At 30.0% G+C, this 22,384-nt stretch overlaps 1 protein-coding gene across 7 annotated transcripts in view; it reads right to left on the reverse strand.

The window, feature by feature from the left end:
- LOC129906420 (SH3 and multiple ankyrin repeat domains protein 2) overlaps positions 1 to 22,384 on the reverse strand; it is a 64,664-nt gene that overhangs the window by 40,329 nt on the left and 1,951 nt on the right. For 4 of the 7 annotated variants that reach the window (XM_055982194.1, XM_055982190.1, XM_055982193.1 and 1 more), the window contains exon 2: positions 10,154 to 10,171. The exons of the other annotated variants lie outside the window; for them this stretch is intronic. In XM_055982194.1, the coding sequence (XP_055838169.1) occupies positions 10,154 to 10,171 (18 nt within the window). The remainder of the gene's footprint in view (positions 1 to 10,153; positions 10,172 to 22,384) is intronic. 7 annotated transcript variants of the gene reach the window in all.

A 22,384-nucleotide genomic window follows, 5' to 3' on the forward strand; every position in this document is an offset into this window, starting at 1 on the left:
ATTTCCTGTCTCCTGTGAATCGTCGAAAAGTACACATGCACATCAAACATCAAAAACCCTTAAGGCTTCCCAAGCATTGAGATATAAAACGTATGTATACAGACACATCTATCTATACATATTGACGTGGTGATAAATATGTATATATAAAATACATACATGCACCGTAGTCTATGAAGATTCTAAAGGATTCCATGTTGACACTACACACAGAAAAAAAATCTCAATGGAATAACATTACGAAATAATATAAATCTGGGTGTGAATTTTTAAATGCACGATTGAAGAAAGTCTGTTTAATTTAAAGGTTAATTATATAAAAAAAAGCGCACAATCACAGCTTTTGATATAATTCTTAACCATATCTTGGTGGGTTATGATCCCCTTGAGATCATAATAGACCCGAATTAGGAAGAAGAAGATTGTGTAGGAAAAGTATTCAGGTAGTAATTTTTACTTTTTATCGCCTGGGCATTTTTGACCACTCCGTTTGTTTGCCTAAACGTATTGGTATCCTAGTTAATCGTTGCTACTGTGGATTTGTGTATGTTTCCAATGGCGCACGTGAAGCTAAATCTTTTCTTAATTTACAAATCAAACAGATTTAGGTATTTTTATTGTTTGTTTTGGAGTGGATGCACTCATTTCATCAAATAAATAAATTAAATAAAGGTTTAAGGCTGGAAAGATTTAGTTTATACAGCCTAAAATTGAGGATTATGAGTAGGATTTTTTTCACTTTTGATAACACTTCGAGAAAATCAATTTAGGCTGAAAAAATAATTTTCAGTTAAATATTTTCCCATAATAGAGCCTACTTATAAACACAAGAAGGTTAAACTGACATCTTTTGATATCAAACGCATATTTTTGTCAGTGTATCAAACGCATATTGCTTACCATGTTTGGAACTGCAGACTTCAATTTACAGCTTACTTGCAGATAATGAACGATGAAGAACTAGCAAGGGTGAGCAATGTTTTGTCACCGAGAATATTCTTCTATTATTTCTTGGTATATTTTCGCCGATTCTATATAATGTATGTACACAAGTCAGTTTAAGGGGAGACTTGTTCGGTTTAAAGACAGGAAGATGATAAACGGAAATTAAAATAAAAAACATTACAAGATGGTTGCCTGACCTTTATTGCATCCCTTTACTTTTCTATTTTCAAAAGATTCTTTGCATTCGTTGCCTTCTACGTTAACCGGTGGTTTGAGGTTATGTTTATCCCGGTCTTTTTCTTCAATTCTTATTAACCCTTAAGGCGCATTCATGGTGGTCGTTAACACCAAGCAATTTAGTTTATTTTTGTACAGCTGTGTTAATATTTTGATTTCATTTTGCACACTTCTATGTTTAATTAGTTTAATTAATTTATTTATAATATTTTACTATCTTCAAAAAAAAAGAATTGTTGTTTTGTTTTTTTATTCAACTACACTTACACGTTCTTTAAAAAGGTAATTGTTCAGGATGTAATTGACATACATGAATGTCAATTACACCATTAAAAAGCTTGAAACAAAAGCTTTAAATTAATGCTAGGAACTTACTCGTTTACTTTATAAAGATCCAATCAACATAAATGAAGTATGTAAGGAAAAAAAGACTGAAATTGAAACAGAGAGTATCTGTAAAATTCAACATTTAAAATAAAAATGAAGTGCAATTTATTGACAGACAACGTTAATAGTAACGTTAGGGAAAAAAGGATAAAATTGAATAAGGGAGTATAAAAATTCAGGCTTTTAAATGAGACCACGAGACTTGAAGAAACATTATTTTATCCGTTGCAATTTTTGTTTTTAATATAAATAATTTATTTGATTCCGTTTTTTTGCTCCTAATGGCCAATTTTTCAATAATCAGTTAAACAGTCAGTTAGTACTTATTGGCCAGATAGAGACAAAATCAATTTTTCAACAGTCAGATATAGCTTATTTTTAGGAACATTTATTAGAGGAATAAAACTATCTGCTTCTTTCAGAGACGAATAAAAATTATTGTAAGGAATAATCTAAACAAAAATAGTGAGTCAATTTTCAAAGCTGTTTTGAAGAAAATATTGATAAAATGGGTTTCTTTGAGATTATAAATTATAAAGATACTTTTTTTCACAAATTTAAAGACCAATGCGTTAGTGCATTAACAACACTGTTCCCTTTGTACACAAAATCAATATAGGTACAAGCGAACCATGTACTTGATTTTTCTTAAGTACGTATATAGTTCGCAGCTGTTAATTCTAGAACAAGGTTGTAAAAATATCAATTAAAAAAAAATATTTGTTGCAACTGAAAATAATTTGCATAAAAAAAATATTTATTGCAACTTCATTACTTTGCATCAAAAAAAATGTTATTGCAACTGGAATAAATTTGCATTGAAAGTAAAATTTTTGTTGCAAATAAAAATATTTTGCATTAAAAAAAATGTATTGCAAACAAAAAATATTCTGCATTGAAAAAAAAAAATTAATATTCGTCGTTGATTTTCTACAATTTTTACTATTTGACCATACAGTAGCTATTTCAACTATAATATTGAGCCAAATGTACATAAATGTAAATACTAAAAATTTTAAGAATATTTAAAAAAAATATTTAATGCGCACATTGATTTTTTTTTTTTCAATGCAAATATTTTTCAGTTGTAATAACATTTTTTTGAATGCAAAATATTTTATTTGCAATAAATATTTTTTTTTTAATGGAAATATTTTTCAGTTGCAATAAATTTTTTTTAATGCAAATTTTCTTCAATTGCAATAAATTTTTTTTCAATTCAAATTGTTTTCAGTTGCAAAACAATTTCTTTAATTTGTAATGGAAAATAAATGCATTAAAAAAATGATTTTTTACAACATACTTGACTTACATATTTAAAGAGCCAAAGTGTAAATATAACCCTGTAGTTCATGAAATTACAATGTTTGAAGCAGGACCACAAAATGCACCGAGATTTTAATAGTAAGGTACTGGACTTTGTATGTCCTCATAAAAAACATTGTGTGAACCTGTGCTGCAAGTTAGTTAGTTATTTTTGAAAGCTTTTACATTTCAGTATCCAAAATTCCAAGGCATGTGACAACGTGTGACTAAAATATTCTTTTGCTATTGTACCTAAGTATATAACAATCGACCGAGACTAGAAAAAAAAATTAAACACATTACCTACTAGATTGTATGGTCATGCTACTTTAAAGGGACAGTTCATGTTATAGTTCAAAAGAATTTATTTTAAATAAAATTGTAGAAAAAAAAATGCACCAAAAATTTATTTCTTTTCGAGGCCAAACTGTTCGCAATTGTATTTTTTTTTAATAATTTAATTTTTTTTTATTCTTTATTATTTTACACAAAAACAATACTAAGCCTTACGAGTACTTAAGATTAGGTAAATACCATGAACCTCTCAAAATGTGCGATCTAAGCAAATTCGTTTGGTTTTTGTTGCTCCGAGATACCTACTTTTGGTCCATTTGGCACAAACCCTGGAATTTTTTCTTGAACGAAAAACAAAAAAAAAAAAACAACAACAAAAAAAACAACGAGACAAACCTAAACCGCAGCTGTTTTATCTTGAATTGACGTTGAAGGCGGGTAGAAAACTAGTTCATTCGTGGTACTGACCACGCCTCAAGGATGGTGCGCTGTCTTTTGATTAAATTTCTAAAAGTCTGTAACGGGAATTGAATGCTTGTGTGCACGTAGAGAAATTGACAACTTAAAAGGGTAAAATATGTATTTATAGATGCATTCCACTCAGCTTAACCGGCAAATAAAGTTGTTTGCAGTGACATACACATTCTTGTGCAAAAAATACAGTAGCGAGCAAAACAAATGCAAACAATAAAAACATTTGCATTTTTTTGCTCGTCTAAAAACGCATATTTAGGTCATAGCCGTAGCTAGGATTTCATTTCGGGGGGGGTTAGCTCAGACCAAACAAATTTTTTTTTTAGAAATCACAATACTTTGTATCAACTATATGTAACTGCAGTCGATTCTAAATCCCGCTAAATCAAATAGTCATTTGAACTGTGTAGAAGCGAAAAATTTGCCAATATCCTTTTTAAGTATTTTTTAGGAGAGGAATTCGTAGTTAAAAGTTTAAAAAAGCTCTGCTTACGGTAAACGAATTTAAAAATGCCCGAATATTCAGCGGCATCTCTGGTTTTGTAGGTACAAAGAGTGATAAGTTGGTTGATATAAATTGCGAGCGTTAGCGAGCACGAAAATTTTTTTTAAGAAACAAATTTTAACCATTCTAAGGCTTTATAAAAAAAATTATTTCGTATAATTTAATATATAAAACATTGAAAAATGGACTTTTTCTTGCACTGAAATTTTGTAGCAGAAAATTGACAGGTATATTCTATCTATTGAGTTCTAAATGAAATTAGCAATACTTAAAAACCAAAATTTTAAATAATCCAAGTTGTTTCACATGAGCTAATTACACTGGTCAACAAGGTTTTTGTTACAGAAACCAGGGTATACTTTTCTATAGGCTGAGCTCGAATCCGAAGTCAGAAAAATTCTATCACATCACGTTTTGAAGATATTCCCGTTAGAAAATCAAAATGCCGATTTTTACCAGTTTTCAAAGTTATTTTTTAGCGTTTACTTATTTTTTTTTAAATTAAATTTGTAACAGTTTCTAAAAGAATTATGTCAAAATTTGAAAGCGATTGGTACAGAACTTTTCGATATTTGCTATTAAAAGCAAATAAATATGAGATGCCCCAAACACTTTGATTTAAAGTTATGATTTCTCGAGGAAGAAAATAGATATTTAAAAGATTTAAACGGATTTAGAGAGACAAAACTTAATTCTTTTAGAAACTGTTACAAATTCAATTTAAAAAAAAAATAAGTAAACGCAAAAAAATAACCCTGAAAACTGGTAAAAAGCGGCATTTTCGATTTTCTAACGGGAATATCTCAAAAACTTGATGGGATCGAATTTTTCTGACTTCGGTTTCGAGCTCAGCACACAAAAAACCTATAGAAGAGTATACCCTGGTTTCTGTAACAAAAAAGAAGTTTAATTTTGTTGACCAGTGTTATACTTCACTTTGAAATTTAATAATAAACTGAAATTGTTTAATTTTATAATTTGAAACAAAAGAATAACGAAATGTTGTAAATACAGTGCTTTGCAAAAGTGTAATCGCACCATATAAAAATGATATTTATATAAAACCGAGTATTGCAGCGACACTACTATTTTTTTATTAAAGGGGATCAAAAAACAAGAATATTGAGAAGAACAAAATGTCCCGTTACTTTCTCTTATAATTTTTAGAAATAAAAACAAGTTTTTCTTCCATTGCAAAAGTATAATCGCATTTTTTTTTATTTTGAGTATGGCCAACAAGGTTTTTGTTACAGAAACGAAGATATACTTTTCTAAAGGTTTTTTATGTGCTGAGCTCGAATCCGAACTCAGAAAAATTCTATCACATCGCGTTTTTGAAATATTCCCGTTAGAAAATCGAAAATCCCGCTTTTTGCCAGTTTTCGAGGTTATTTCCTAGCGTTGGTAGGTACTACAGTCTCTGAATATTTATTTTCGCTTACATACTGGATTTAAGGTTAACATAGAACAAAAGTGGGTAATGAAAAGAAAAGATGTCTGAAAGATTTAAATAGATTTAAGGGTAATATTTCAAAAACGAGATGTGATCGAATAAGTCTGTCTTTGGATTCGAGTTCGGCCACCGAAACCCTTTGAAAAAGCAAAGTTTAGTCCCGGCACCAAAAACCCTGCATAAGTACTTGTGGTATTTAAAGGGTTCTTAAAAGAGCATTTTAAGGTGTTAACATAGTGCTTAAGGAAATGGTCAAAGAGATAAAAACTCTTTGTAATGGACCAAACAATTTTTGTTTTCCTTTATACAAACTTCATCGACAGCTTCTGCAACGATGCAAAATTGGTAGTGATTTTAAGGGAGATTTTCGTATAGGTAATAATCAAATCACTAAAATACAAAAACAAATTATTTAATGCTGCATATATTAGACTTGTACCTATATGTTTATAATATAGGTATCTTTTGATTTTCTGAAAAAAAAATTTCGGGGGGGGTTAAACACCCAAACCCCCCCCCCTAAATACGGCTATGATTTAGGTTGACTTTTGACCAAATAATGGTTTTGGAGTAAAATATTCCACAAATTGACCATGTTTAATGATGATAAAACAGTTTCAATATGCCAAATTTGGTAACTTAGTTCTTGTTCAAAAATCTTTAAACTTTTTTCGTTTGCATTTTTTTTGCTCGCTACTGTATGTAAAAATGTGGGCGAACAATGTTTAGGGTAGTTGATATAATAGAATTTGCATTCATGTAGGTATGTATGTATTACCTTAAATACTAGCAATATAGAGCTAATTTAATAACGAACTGCGAAATTCAGTTTGTTTTATAATGCAGGCTTAAAAAAACTGTGTTTTAAATATAAGAAAAGTCACTTAAATAGGTAATTGTATTCAAGAATAATGCAAAATCAATTGATTTATAAAAATATCAGATTTAAAATTCTTTTGAATAATTCTAGAATGTAATTTTGTGAAAGATCACGCGGCATGACACCATAAACAAAAAATACCATTGAATAAGAAGTACAGGAAGGGGTGTTTATCCAAATAAGTGAAGCCGCTTTTTATTAGTATGAGTTGTACAGATGCACATTAGGGCGGAGTGAAACTGCACTTTTTTTTCTTTTTTTTTTTTTTCTTCTTCTACATACCAGGGACGGGTGCCATTAGTCATCAAAAAAGAGCATACCAAATCTCAGCCCGATCAAAAAATATCTTGAGGGTGCACAACGCCCTTTAAAATTTACATGCTTGTTGGAAGTAATGTACTGGGAGCAATTTTCAAAAGAGATGGAACAATGTGCCAAAAAGTTAGAGCGTGTAGGTTCGGTCGAGACAAGAAAAAAATCGTATGGAAGGAGGGTCTATTCCCCTTCGTTTAGCGGGGAGGGGCAATTTAAAAAAGAAATTATTTAATTTGAAACAAAAAAATATTAAAAATCAACGGTTATACTTACAATAACGTGCTATACCTTTATGTAAAGCCAAAAACCTCGTCTTTTACAAAAATGTTTAATATGGCCATTTTCTGGCACAGTTTTTCAAAAATTAATTTTCGAAATCAAAATTTTGAAAAAAAAAATTTTCAAACTAAATTTTTTCAAAATTTTATGTAACTAAGTACTACTTAGGTTATTAAAATTCGATGCTCTTATTTGTTTTTAAACAAAAACAGAAAACCGCATCCAAAAACATCTTGTCATTTTCGAGAAATTAACAAAAAACCAAAACTATTTTTGTCTAAGAAATTTCTTTATTTTTGGTTTTTACGTGGCTGGATTATGGGGGTTGGGGGTGCTCGCCGCCCATGGATTCTTGCAGAAAGGGCATTAAGTCAATAAAATCGTAATTTTTAAATGAAAATTGAACAATAAATAATAATGTACATGTTTTTCGAATCAAAAAAACTGAGTAAAACAATAAAAACTCAAAAAAATCCATAAAATAACCTTTATGGTGTTTTCATTTTTTTCAAGTGACTTGTGCACCCTCTAAAACTTCTTTGATTGATCTGAAACTTTTTTCCTGTTATTTAAGTTCCAAATGGCACCCATCCTGGCTATGTAGAACAAAAAATAAGACAACTTTTTTTTTCACTCCACCCTAATGCACATGTATTGGTAAAGGGTCGGAGTGCAGATATATTGTTCACTCAAGGGGCGCCAACAGAAAAGTAACTGGTCTCGTGAGAGACTTCCGTATAAGTGCTATTTTTTATCATAATTATATACGAATTTCAAACTGTTTTTTTCTCAACTAAAAACAGACTGAAAATTGTTTTAAAATCATCAAGATTAGCAGAAACATTTTCGGTCAATGATTGCATCGCCTTGTCATCACCAATAAGAGTAAGTTCGCCCATGGAAACCGAGCTCGAAATTTGACAGATCATATAAAATTTTTGACAGTTTATATAAAATTTATTTTTTTTTATTTTTTTGTGGCTTCACTCGCCAACTCTATAGGTGTGATATACACCCCTTCCTGTACTTCTTATTCAATGAAAAATACCAAGACTGGCAACTCGGCGGTCAACTGACGTTTGCCTACAAGCTGCAAGGTGTGGTGAATGTCGTGAACCTATCGTTGGGTTCGTGTCCGATGTGTGGTGAATGTCGTGAATCTATAAATGTGTGCGTGTTAACGTCATATACCAACGTGGTGGCTTTCACATATATTCACAGACAACACTGTACACAAAAGGGCTTTGGGGGGAAAGACGTACGAAAGTTTCCAGTCTTGGTATTTTTTGTTTATGCATGACACCCTGGAAAAAGATTTTGAAGTCATCTTTACACCAGAAAGTCAACGCGTTGATCGATTTCGTTGACCGTGTAATCCTGGCTAAACATAGTCCACTCATCTTACAAAATGATTATTTACTACACAGAGAGTAAAAAATCCAGTGTAAAATCCATAGTTAAAGATTTTTTTTAATGTGAACAATTAATACATTCAAAGCGTCGGAAAAAAGAGCACTGTCAGTTTTTATACCATGGATGAATTTATCACCACCTGACCAATCTTTTTAAGCGGAGTTATGCACTAAAATGCAGTTTTTTAGATACTTTGTTTCTAAGCGAATATCTGCAGTATGTCGAAGACCAAACAATAAAGATACAATTTGTTCCTTATAATTTGTTTCTATCATTTTAAAAAATTCCATTGTAATTAAGTGACTAAATACAAAATGGCAATGTTAAAGTCAAATTTTAGTTCTTTAAAAACACATGTTGGTTTTTATTTCTAAAAAAAGTTGTACATCGATAATTTTTTCTATTTAAATGTAATTTCGTTGTATTTAAGTGCTGCATGAATACAAAATAGAATTCAGTTAAGGTCAAATTCTAGTTCCGAATAAACACTTTTTTGTTTTAATTTTGATGGAATATTGGGTCGTATGCAATTAAAATGAGCTTAAGCTCTTATCTCACTTTTCTTGTTCTTGAGATAGATCTCAAGAAAATGTACTGAAAAGTGAGATAGAGATCATTCTTTTTGCATATGAGCCATTAGTTATGATCAACATTTCCTAACTAATACAGTCAAATAAGGTGAAATAAGGGGTAAATCTCGGAATGAATGCTAATAGAAATTTTTTTTGCTCAATACCTTCGTTTTGGCATTCTATAACATACCTCAAAAGTCTAGAAAAATCTCATGTCCGCAAGTCGCGATTTTCAAGGTCAAAGCGCGGAATGGAGATTTTCAAAATTGACAAAAATAGATAATGGTATTATATGGGCAATTCCATGGTAACTCACGTTACATTCAAAAAAATTTCCAACACATAAATAATTTTTTTTTTTCAATTTTAATGTTAATTGATACAAAATTGATTATAGAACGTTTAATTCCCTACAAGAAAACATCTTGCTAATTTGAAAATATTGAATTTTCAGTGAATTAGAAAATTTTGAAATTGAAAATTGATTTTTTAATTTTTTTCTCGATTTAAATCGTGAATAACTTCTTCAAAACTCAATTTAGGGAAAATTACTATGAGACCTTTTTTGTAGAGAATTAAATTTCCTATAAGAATCTGTCAAGGTTTTATTTTTCTATTCACTTATTTGCTCATCACAAAATTCCAAAGTGAAACAGGCAAATTGAAAAAACACTTCGATTTAAAAAGCTTAATTACTCGAATACGGCTCGTCTGACAAAAATTTTCAATTAGATCTTTTTTGTAGGAAATTTAATTTTATATAAGAAAAAATGAACAGAATTTTTTTTACTTTGATCGTCTAGCAGTTCTGTTGTAAAACATCATATCATGTATAAAAATAAAAAACATCGATGATAGACCTCTTAAAATTTTTTTTAACGGCTCAAATTTTCACCAAATTTTTTTTTCATCATCCTGAACAAGGTTTTCGAAGTAACTTTCAAAAAAAAAAATATTTTATTTTTTTGGCCCAGTCTAATGTAAATATATGTGTATCATCATTTAAATAAAAATAAATCAATAATTAATTAACCTAAATTTTAAAAAATATAAATAATATGTAAAAAATATAAGAAAGTAAAGCCATCACCAACCTTAAACCAAAAAGCGACCTGCAATCCGTTTCAATACATTCACAAAAATCCATAAACGTCGTTAACCGATGAGTATAGTTTCAGTATGCAATCCATCAGCAATAGAGTCACGTTGCAGATAATTAATTATATTGTAGGTTTACATTTCATTTACATTTCAGGGCACAAGAGTAAAAGCGATTAAGGATGTTTTTAGAAATAAAATCACAGAAGAACCCAAAAATAAAGAATAGAAAAGAGAAAAAAAAAGAAATAAAAAAGAAATGTAAAAGAATAAAAAGATAAAATAAAAATTTATATTCATTTGCGTAAAATTTGCGTGAACTTGCAAAATTATTGCAATTTTTAACGAACTTCTTTATTTGCACTTATAAAAACTCAAATTCGTGCGAACCTTCACATTTCTACTGTATACAATTGAAAAAAAGTACGTGCCAGATACAAAATAATTTTTTTTTTAATTTTTAAAATAAATAAAAAAGTGTTAGTGTACTCGATATATTTATAATGTTTTAAAAATAAAAGGAAGTCATATTTACAAAAAAAAAACACACTTATCGGCCAATCGGTTTCTTCATATATGTACATTTTTAAGTTAGTACAGAAATGCATTTTTAGTCTTTCCAGTTGAAAGTTAAAGATACAAATTCGGGCAAATGCAGGTGCAAGAAATGAATGAAGGTATATTTTGTTTTTAAAATTGATTAGTAGCTACTTTTTTTACCGTGTTGGTTTAGTTAGGTTAGGTTGGGTTAGATATGTTAGTGACGGTGTGTCTCTCTTAACCATCCTGAATTCAAAAGAAATTTTAGGATGCTTCTAGGTGGATTTTGCATCATCAGTAGTGACAATTCTGGTCTCAATTGTGAATATTTAGTTGGAGGTGGTTTTTCGACTACCTCATATTTTTCATATCTAGATGTTCATTCGCCACTGCAACAAACACCTTATATTTATTACTGTGTGCGATTATTTTATTTAATTGTCACTATTGAAGAACGTTTTTTCGGCTCTTGCAGGCCAGGTCCTTGTCGGAAAATAATCGTTTTTCATTTGCCAAGATTCACTCTCCATAATCGGTAGTATGCCTCAAGTTTGTTTGGAAAATAAAAGTGCTTTGATGTTTGTTCTCGACACTTCTATACCAACGGGCAAAAAACGACTCCCCATTGACTCCCATTTTCGACTCGAACCCCTGTGAGATATCAGAACCATTCCAAACCGCAGATTTATTGCCATCGTGCGTATGTATATTTTCATGTATTCTCTCAAATTTTTCTGAAATACCAAGCTTGAACAGTTTGAAGAACTTTTGAAGACTTTAGAACTTTTGAAGAATTTGTCTATAAAAAAAAATATCAACGTTCGATTTTTTATTATTTTTACTTTATTTAAGTTATTTTCTTCCAGTCAAGTTAAGGGAACATATTTGGTTAAACATGCATTTATTTTTGGCAATGGAGCTAGAACTTTCGTTATTATTATGAATACCAGTCGTAAGTTAATTACCATTACAGGCATGGAAAAGTCGATACAATTGTATCGAATTCGATACAAATGAGTTTGCTCGAGTACAATTTAATACAATTTTTTAACCAGTGTCTTAAAAATTCTTTTGCAAAGCTTTCAAAATAAAAGAAAATCGAAAGAATTGACAAACGACAGATCTATTTGTTCAAGTTTTAATTTAATTTCAGATTTTTGAACCAAAATAAATGTTACAATTTGAGTGTAGTGACTTGTTTTTTGAAAATATTATTATTAAAACTGATCAACACTGAGGGAAAAAATAAATTAAAGTTGAAACGTCTTTGTTTCAAAGATGAACTACTTTGATTTATGTGACTTTAAGATACGAAACCATCAAAAATTTGCCTTTTTTCCGCGTTGATTTTAAAATGTTGATTTTTAACGTAAAATCATTCCGAATAATAGTTAAATCAATGTGGTTTTCATTGATTTTACGTTGTTTTATGGTGGCTTTTCAGTGAAGCAGTTCTATTCTTTTCAACATTCATCAGCAAATATTGTAAAAGCTGTTCGAATCAGAGACTTATAAAGTCGAAATGCCAAAACTGACTTCAGTTTGTTATAAATGCAGAAAAAAAATTAAATGAAAACAATTTTCAAAGTAAAGCATTAAGCCCGGAGAGTTTTAATAGTTAAAAAAAAAAAAAAAATATTTTGATTCAATTTTAAATTAAATTCTCATGTGAAAAATATATTTCAATACAATTTGAGCCATTTCAGTACAATACAAATGAAATTTTCAGTACAATAAAAAATGTCATTTTGTATAGGTAAAAAAACATACATACTTAAAACTATATTTTGAATTTTCCACACATTAATTTATTAATGAGTTATTAGAACATGAGCAGGGGCAATAAAAAGTGGAAGAAATGTTCAAGGAGCACCCCACATTCACAAAAGCATTTGAGTTGAAACTCTTTTTTGTTGGTTTTAAGTTGAAAATGAATAAGTGCATGGATTGTGTGGTGCGTGCTTAACCGCTGATTAGTGCATTTTCTGAAGTAGGCTATGTTAGACCTATAGAAGTATGTTAAGTGCTGAAGAGCCAGGAAAGGAGAAACAAAAATGCATCACTCTAAAAAAAGACGAAAAAACAAAAGAAATCTTATACATATATCTTCATTAGGGTGGTCCATTTTGTGGATATTACATTTTCGCTGCTCCCCACTTAAAAACTTGTTACATATGTATTTTGTATTATATACTTGAAATATCAGCTTAGATGCTGTTCTAAGCAGGAGCCAGCAGGAGCCCATGCTTAAAAAATTATCTTTTGTAAATTTATTTGGTGAAGTTATTTGGGTTTAATATAATTTTTCATGAAATGCGTTCCTTTTTTATAAAAACCGTTAGTTACTTTATATTTTTGAACAATTAATTTTGTTTATTTAAATCTTCTGTTAATTTATTTTTTGCCAAAAATTAAAAAAAAAATAATAAACAAAAAATGAGTAACTCGACAAGAAGGAAAATGGGGAATTTGTTTATTTGGTTGTCGGGAACTAATGGGCTAATCATTTTTAAACGGAATTCCAACGCCAAAACAAGTGCAATTACGATATAATCAGATAATAAGTGCTTTAAAATCTGATATTTCAAAGCTGATGAGCGCCCTCTTCCCATGTCTTAAGAGGGCTGAAACCTACAGTATATCGCAAAAGAGCGATAACTCAAAAAATGACATTTTTGAGATAATGATGAGGAAATGTTGTTTTTTAAATTATCTTTCTTTTGAAGGGCTTGTTGTTAACGTAAACGAAAAACTCGAAAGATTATGACTGTTTTTATCCAATTCCTACTATATTAAAAGTCAAACTCTTTCCTAATTTAAACAATTTTAAAAACTAAATTTATTAAAACTACAAAATAAACATAATGGTTCTTGTAATAGAGCTTTGACATTATGGAAATTGCTGTCCCATGGAAAGTTATAGGGGAAAGTTTAGAGTCAGTATGTATTTTGCAGAAGCGTTTTCTCGAAATGAACTTTTTTGAGTTCTCGCTCTTTTGCACTGAGGGTGCATTATGTAGGTTCATATGGTTTATTTTTTTGCCTTGTGATCTAACACTAATCTTCATGGTATAGAATATAATCACACTCTCCATAATTCTCATCAGAATTAGATTCATTATTTGACGTGACCAACTTAAAATGGTCTTTTAAAATGGCATATTAGTGATTCTCTGTTATAAATTTCGTTTTGGTATGGAAAACGGGCGTCTTCAAATCCGAAAAAAAACAGTCCTTTGGATTGATGATTAAAAATTGCGGCCATTTTATTACGAATTAGTCTTTACAACCACCGAAATGACTTCATTATGAAATGATATGATTATACACGGGATAATTTCTTGTTGTGTGAGCCATTTCCATAAAGGATTTTAATAAATTTGAATGAATTTGAAAATTGAAAGAAGTTTTGAGCTATTAAAGGACATATTAAAGATAAACACATAGAAATCGCTTCCGTTATATTCGATATTTTTTCTTTTGAGACAGCGAAAAATATATTGCTTTTTTCAAAGTTGTAATGAAACATTATATAACAAAATATTTATGAAAAAATATTTTTTTTCCATACCTAGGTATGTAAATCGTAAATTCGAAATTTCTATGGCAAAGACAACATTGATCGCACTTATCCCTAATAAAATAAACACCCTTTTACCTAAAATATATGTATTTGTAGACCTGCTTGGATTCCTGGTTTCTGATATAAATGAAACATTTCAACCAAGTTCCAGTAGTATACCATTTTTGTCTCAGTTTTTCTGATACTAAATCTGAATTTCGTCTTACCTTAAAAAAAACACGATAAAGGGCAAGATTATTTTGTAGACTCTTTAGATTCAAGTTCTTTTAACAGAAAAAAAATGTTCTTCTAAGTTTTAAAAATAACACCCTTTCACCAAAAATATTTTTTGAAAGCTTAATGGATCCTTTGTCCCTGCTTTATTTTAAACATTTATCCCGAATTTCATAAGTGTAACATTTTTGTGACAAACATATTTCAAAAAACAAGCAGCCTTGTGTTTAATCAACAATTACTTTTATAAGAGAAATAAGAATATTATTGAACCAATTAGGAGAATGCTAATTTTATTATTCTAATTAGCCCAGTCGAATTAAGCATTTCAAATGGAAAAAATTAGATCGTGCAATTGTTTTTCATAGGACGGTAGAGGGGATCACTGAGAGCTTAGAACCAGTTTTTCGGGAAAATCCACCTTGTGCTTAAGCCGCCATGTTGGATTAAAGGTAAAACACGTTTTAGTGAATAACTCGGCCATTTTTAATTTTTGCAAATTCCTGAAATTTTATAAACAAAAGGAACTATCTCAAAATCGGTAAGTGTCGTTTTAAACAAAATTAGTAAATATTATAATTGGTGTCTAGGAAGACAATTAAGTCTTTGAATTTTTCAAATCGGTTCATTAATGCCTGAGATATGACCGATTGTTTATAACTCACTCTCTCTTTTAAGCTTTTATTATAAACAATTGGTCATATCACAGGCATTAATGAACCGGTTTGAAAAATTCAAAGATTTAATTATAATATTTACTTCTTGTTTTAACCGACACTTACCGATTTTGAGATAGTTCCTTTTGTTTATAAAATTTTAGGAATTTGCAAAAACTAACATTGCAGCTAGATTTATCATCCCCAAAAACATATAAAAACACTCCCATATTGCGTTGATCTTAAAATCTATAATCAAAGCGGGTATAAAGTTTAAGCTAAGTAGGGGTATAGTTTTTTCAAATTGACTCGAAAAATATGAGTCATATGGAAAAATTTATTAAGATAAAAGTTATAGAAAATAAAATTTTCTACAAGTTTTACACATATAATTTTTGTCAAAAATCAAAAATGGCCGAGTTATTCACTAAAACGTGTTTTACCTTTAATCCAACATGGCGGCTTAAACACAAGATCGATTTTCCCGAAAAACTGGTTTTAAGCTCTCAGTGATCCCTCTACTGTCCTATGAAAAAAAAATTGCACGATCTAATTTTTTCCATTTCAGCTTAATTTTTCGTACATACCGACTGGGCTAAATATGTAATTATTCTAATACGGATTTTGTTGTTTTTGCATTGACCGAAAGTTTTTTTGTCATATACATATTTTAAGCAAAAAAAAAAAGGATTTTTAAAAAAATGTTTTTGAAGTGACCAATTCAGTTGTAATCCTTGCAAAAATTTCTTTAAGATTCTAAGTCGAAGGTTTGTTCAAAATATAGTTTTTCTAGGTATCCTATTCATACTGAAACACTTAATAAAAAGAAAACAAAAAATAATATATGTATGAACCCATATAAAAAACTGCTAAGCCACCCTTAAGATTTTCAATAAAGTTATTGACTCTAAGGAAGATTTAAGTGTAAAGACATTTTTAGGACGTGAATTATTATGGTTATGAGTGAGGGTGATTGTGATTGCATAGGGTGATGTTCGTCGACGTGCTAGCTACTCAAGTAGAACAATGTAGATGGGTCAATTGGTTGGACGGATTTGGTTATCGATTGATTTTGTGTGAACACTTGGTTTTCCACTTCTCTGGTATTGAATTCTTTTCTTGTTTCTTGTGGTTTGAGGTTGAAGTAGAAGTGAAAGTAGTTGAACTCGTTGACGGTGTTCATTTGTGTAACAAATTTAAAAGAATGTGATTGAGGTGGTTTATAAGCGGTAGCCTTTGTAAAATAATACTTTGAATAGGAAGGAATCTTTCTGTTATGTAATGAAATGTTTTCAGGATAGTTTCGCGGTTTAAATTAAAATAAGTTTTTACAGTTTCAATTTGCATTATTCTAATGATTTAACAAGTATTAATTTTGTTAAGAATCATTTTGTTTACAAAATCTTTTAAAATTTTGCTAAGTTGCGTTTAGATCAATTTAAAATTGCGTTCTATACCAATGTTTTGTAACTCTATCGCAGGCGATAGACATTTTTGAATGTCTTTAAAAACCATTTTTATCTACAGAAGGATGAATGCCATGCAACTTTTTTTTTAATCCTGACATTTTCAAATTTGTAATTATTTTCTTTGAATAGTTTAACTTCCACATCAAAAGTAATTTGCGCCGAAAACTTTTACATTTGCGCAGAAAATAGTTGAACCAATTTTCATTTCATACCTATATGTATACACTAGGGCGTTCGTTATTTCACTTTTTTTCGAGAATCAAGTTCCTAAGTGGAAAAACTGTTTCTAAATACAAAAAAAAAAGAACCATAAATTTTTTCAGAATTTTATTTTGACACTAGATGGCGCCCCAAGAGGGTTAAAGTTTTTTAGCACTTGAAATAGGTATGGTATAGGTATTTTTTTAGATATAGACTTTAATCAAATTTAATCAAATTTAATCAAATGTTTAATCAAATGTTTTATTTAAACAAGCATATGAGTAGCATGAAAAATAAAATAAAATCCAACAAAGCCATGCATGCCCTGACTAAACCCCTGGTCCTAGAAAAATGATCTATACCTTTTTGAAAACGTTGTTTAACGTAGACAAGGACCTCATCAAAAAAATTTGATTAAAGTCTATATCTAAAAAAATACCTATACCATACCTATTTCAAGTGCTAAAAAACTTTAACCCTCTTGGGGCGCCATCTAGTGTCAAAATAAAAATCTGAAAAAAATTATGGGTTTTTTTTTTGTATTTAGAAACAGTTTTCCCACTTAGGAACTTGATTCAAAAATAACGAACGCCCTAGTATACACTCTTAAAAAATATTTTTTTTTTTCCTTAAAAAAATACAATTTATAATTTTTAAATGGTACGTCTATCTTTTAAAGTTCAAGGTGCTTCAGATTGTTGAAATCTTTTAGCTAAAAGTTCATGATCATAGACAATGTTTGTTTGCTATCCGGGCTTCGGATCGTTTGGTAAAGGAACCAAATTTTTTTTACTCGGATTCGTGCCACCCGGAGAAGTCGCGGGAGACATTTGAACGATGGATGTTTCATATAAAAAAAGAATTTCTTTGAGGTATTCATATGGAGCTGTTTTATAATAGGAGTACTAGTTAAATATTAAAACTACAGCTTTTATATAAAAGCGTTTAAATCGTTTGGGTCGTTTAAAAGAAAATCAAAATTATCTACGAAAAAACGATCTTATTGAAGATACCTGTCGTGAATAACAATTTTCAGATCAACGTTTTTCGCCAACAAAGCATGACATGACAGTTTAAATAAAATATTGTTTCTGTAAACATAAATTTATGTATGTATGTATTTAAAGTAATTTGTTCTAAAGGTAGTTATCTGTTTACAATGGGTAAATTAAAGAGCAACAACGAGCTCGCTTCACTCCCCGCTTCTTGAGCCAATATTGTGGGAACGGTAATTATCGCATTGCTCAAGTAAACTGCTCTGTGAAAAAGTTTTTAGCGCAATTAAGCATTTTTAAACATTTGATAAATTTGAAAATGTACTAAACTGATTATAATTTCTAATTAGAAAGAAAATCAGAAAGTTATAAGAAGTACAAAATTACGTTTTTGGATTATTTTTTGGTTACAGTAATGTAATTAAGAAAAACCTTAAATATTGATTTAAAATAAAATGAATATAATAAATAATTTACCGAAGAAACTTTTCTCAGCAGAGGTACAATAATTGTATTACAATTTGTTATTCTAATTTGCTGACCACACTTGTAAGTTGTGACTCTTATTTTCTAAAAACCTTTCGGTCATTCCATACAATTTTGCTCCAACTGACTGCTAATTAATTTTCAATTTTTTTAATTTGCTTTGATAAACCGCTATCGATACTTTATTTTGACACTTGATGTGCTTTCTTATAACTAAACATAAAAGCCTACACTTGAGTGAGTGTAAGAACAAAGAACTTAAAAGGCTTCTTAGATATTTATGTACAATTCATAGGTACATATACATAGGTACATATGTACATGCACACGTAGTTATTTTTCTTTTTGAAAAGTCACCCTTATATTATCTTCGGATATGAATATAAGTAAATCTGTTTCTTTTAATACAGGTACAACAAAATTAAGAATGGAAAATAAAAAAAATGTTGGTAAAACTTATATTTGCTTTGTGAATTTATTTTTGGTTATATTAAAGACATTGAACGGTTTTAATAAATGAAGAGCTACCAAATTCCACATTCTCGATTTCTTTTACAAAAAAAAAAACATTAAATCGTAGTTTAATCTTCTATTTTTATGGGATGGCAAATGGTCTCCAAGTCATGCATAACGTTATTTGCCAAAAAAAATAAAATGTACGACTGGGGCCGCACGTACTTGCTCTTGTAGTTCAAAGTAACTATATTAATTAATTACTATTGGAAATTAAAGATTTTCGTTAGATTAACGATACACGGGAAGAGCCGACATTAGCTATTAAAAAAAAAGAAAATGTCATATTTCCACTATCCGTATTTTTTGAAAAAAAAAAAAAAACTAAAAACGCAGTTATATTAGATATACGTACAGCATTATTTGTGTCAAATTTATTCAAAATCGTTAGAGTCGTTTTCGAGAAAATTGCAATACCTCGAAAAGTTTGTATGGGAGGTATACGTTCTAGGCGAGATATTAAAAAATTTCATGAAAATCTTTCGAGCCGTTTAGGCTGCAGCTACTTGTACAGATGGACGCACGGACGCACAGACCGACGGACGTCATGACAAAACCCACTTTTTTGGACTTCTAGATTTTTTTTCGACACTCATTCACGATAAATAATATTATAGTAATAGAATATAAAAAATATCTTAGTTCATAATGATCACAAAAACACAATGTGCGTTAGCACAAATCGCAATGCGAATTTCAAATAAGACAATTTGAAAATAAACGTGACAAGATAATTTATCCAGAGAAAATACGATATAACCAAAAACAATTTACTAACATAAAAATATTATTGCGAAGCTACAGCGAAGCAAAAAAAAACAACAATTGTTAGGTATTTACCGAACAATTTACATGAACTTGAATTAGTCAAAACAATATAATAAGGGAGCGGCTGCTGTCCGTCAAGGCCGAAAACGTTTGCACACGACACGACTCGAGCTGATTTGATTTCCTATTTTGCCATGATCTTCAATATTTTGACATTAGCCCAAACTATCTTTAGTCAGAGTTTGACTGCAAATTTTAGCATTTACATTTGCGTTATATCATCTGAATACTACACAACTGGGCATATCCTATCCAGCTTATCCCAGATTGAATTTAATTCTCCGTCACGACTTTTTTCAAGTTGAAATAAACCTTTTCTCTTGAGCTGTCGTGCAGATGCTGAAAGGCCCTTCAGTAAGATTTTTCATTCATTTAAACTGTGTAGTTTTAGTTTTGGGATAGCTTAACTAAAAACAAAAATACCACGAGGAACCTCCAAGCGTCAGCTTTAATCTTGTTTTTGCTTAACTGTTTGAAAATATAAAAAATAAACCATCAATGATATTTTCATTTCACTATGTAGCTTTTTATTGTCTATGTCATTGCCAAGATAACCATTTGGCACGAGCATTGTTATATTTTTGTATTTAAAAGATTATGTTCTGAGAAAAGGTATGGGAAAGATAAGTCGGTAAACGACTTAAAGGTTGTACGATTATATGTTTTGATAAGATAAAAAAATATTAAGCAGATTTTTTTAGCTTACGTATAAACTTCTTAGCATGTGTATCCAAAGAAGTTTATGTAAAAATCAGCAAATATTTCACCAAATTTTATTTTTACATACAAAAGTAGACTGGATTACAAAAACTAACTTAAGTTAAAAAAATTGTTTTTTTTTTTTAATGCAGGTTTATTGAAGGCTTAAGATTTATGGCTATTGAGTGTCTATAGAATTCCTATTTAACACAATTCATTTCCCAAAACATCACGTCGATTTCCACTTCTTGCAAGTGCTTAGAAATGCACCTGGCATTTTCTGGTCTAGCATTTTCAAAGATAAGTGCAAGTGAAATCATATAATAATGTCTTGGTTTTCACTGATATAGAAGCTAGAGATGGCCGATTTTTTCATGATATTTCTCTTTTGGCTGCTTTTTCCTAAAATATTTCTGAGCTTGAGCAAATAAAGGTAAAGAAAATGAGAAAATGGAGGATAAAGAAAACGAAAAGTTGAAAGGTTGCCATTTGTATTTCCTCACGCATCAGCAGCGTACTAGGCTCAAAGGTATGAATGTGACAATATGAACAGTTCAGTATTGAAAATCAAAATTTAGGCCTGTCACAGCCACACTAAAAAAACTCATATTCGGACCAGGGGCCCAATAGCAAGAGTGAGTTTTTCTTCGTGAGTTTTTCTTCGTGAGTTTTTCTTTGCCTTGTTCTTAAGGCAATTTACACGCTTTTTTCGTGTACACAGAGCAATTCACTCTTGCGGAATTGGGCCCCAGAATATATATATAACTATATGTTTTTGCGGTCGCTGAGTAGGTACATATATGTATGTTATTGACCCCATCACGTCTGACGAAGAAGTCGTTTTTTTTACGCTGACATAGAGCCGGCTTTCTACAATTCATTAAAAATTCCTTAGAATCTTCGACCTTGAAAGTATTCAAACCTAAACTGTTTGTTTTGCTTTGTCGCTTATTAATCAAATCACCAAACATAGAGAAATAAACATTGGCAAAGAGGATAACAATTTTAAAAATCGTAATAAAGACAAAAAACAAATATAGAAGTTAAGTGTTCATCACATCACACCATATAACACTGAAATGATAATAGAATTAATAAAATAAACATACCTAATTGCCTTGCAATCAAACATCAATGCCAGTTCAATTTCTATAGCAATTATTGTTGTTTCAGGAAAAGATATCAAGCTGTACCGGATGCTTCACATCTATACAAACACAATAATAATTTCGCTGTCGTAGCAAATAGTTTTATACAAATAATATACATACACAGCGAGTCAGTTCTTTGAGGCTTTATTTATTTTCACAAAAGTTTTTCATTTTATAAAATTGAAGATTGGAAGATTCATTTATACAAGCAAATTCAATATAAAAAAAAATGCATAAAACCATTACGAATATTATTTCCCAAAAGCCAACGAAGGATATAGGAGACCTCAGTAGAAAAATGTGAAAGAGATCGAATAGGTTGAGACCGCTATTTTATAGACACCGAAAATATTAAATCACCACATACAGCCGATGCAAAAACATTTCTATAAAAGTGCTTAATTCTCCAGCTTTTCCAAAATTAGGCGTACATTTTACCTAGATACACAGAGAAAAATATGACCCGCTAAAAACTAACAGATTGCCATATTGTTTTACCGTCCATACATTTCATAAGGAAATCTTATTAAAATCAACGATTAATAAGGTTTTTTTAAGGAGATTTCTTATTATTTTTATAGAGAAAATCTTATTAAAATTTGACATATGTAAACACTTCAATGTATCAGTAAGTGTTAAATTACGGATAAAATATAGAGTAGAAAAAAAAAGAAAACAAACAATTCCAAAGAAAGGACATACAAACTTAGGAAAAAATTTCTGCAGAGAGAAACAATGGCAAATGTTTTGTTTTTTTTTTGGAATTTTCACCGGAAAATCTTTGATGAAAACGCCTTTATGACACTATGGCATATTTCTTAACAAACTTATTTTTATTAAATAAACGGGAAGATGCTTATACCGAAATTCCCTATCGTCGGCCTCATAAGGAA

The sequence above is a fragment of the Episyrphus balteatus genome, chromosome 1 (assembly GCF_945859705.1).
Source record: "Episyrphus balteatus chromosome 1, idEpiBalt1.1, whole genome shotgun sequence".
NCBI lineage: Eukaryota > Metazoa > Arthropoda > Insecta > Diptera > Syrphidae > Episyrphus > Episyrphus balteatus.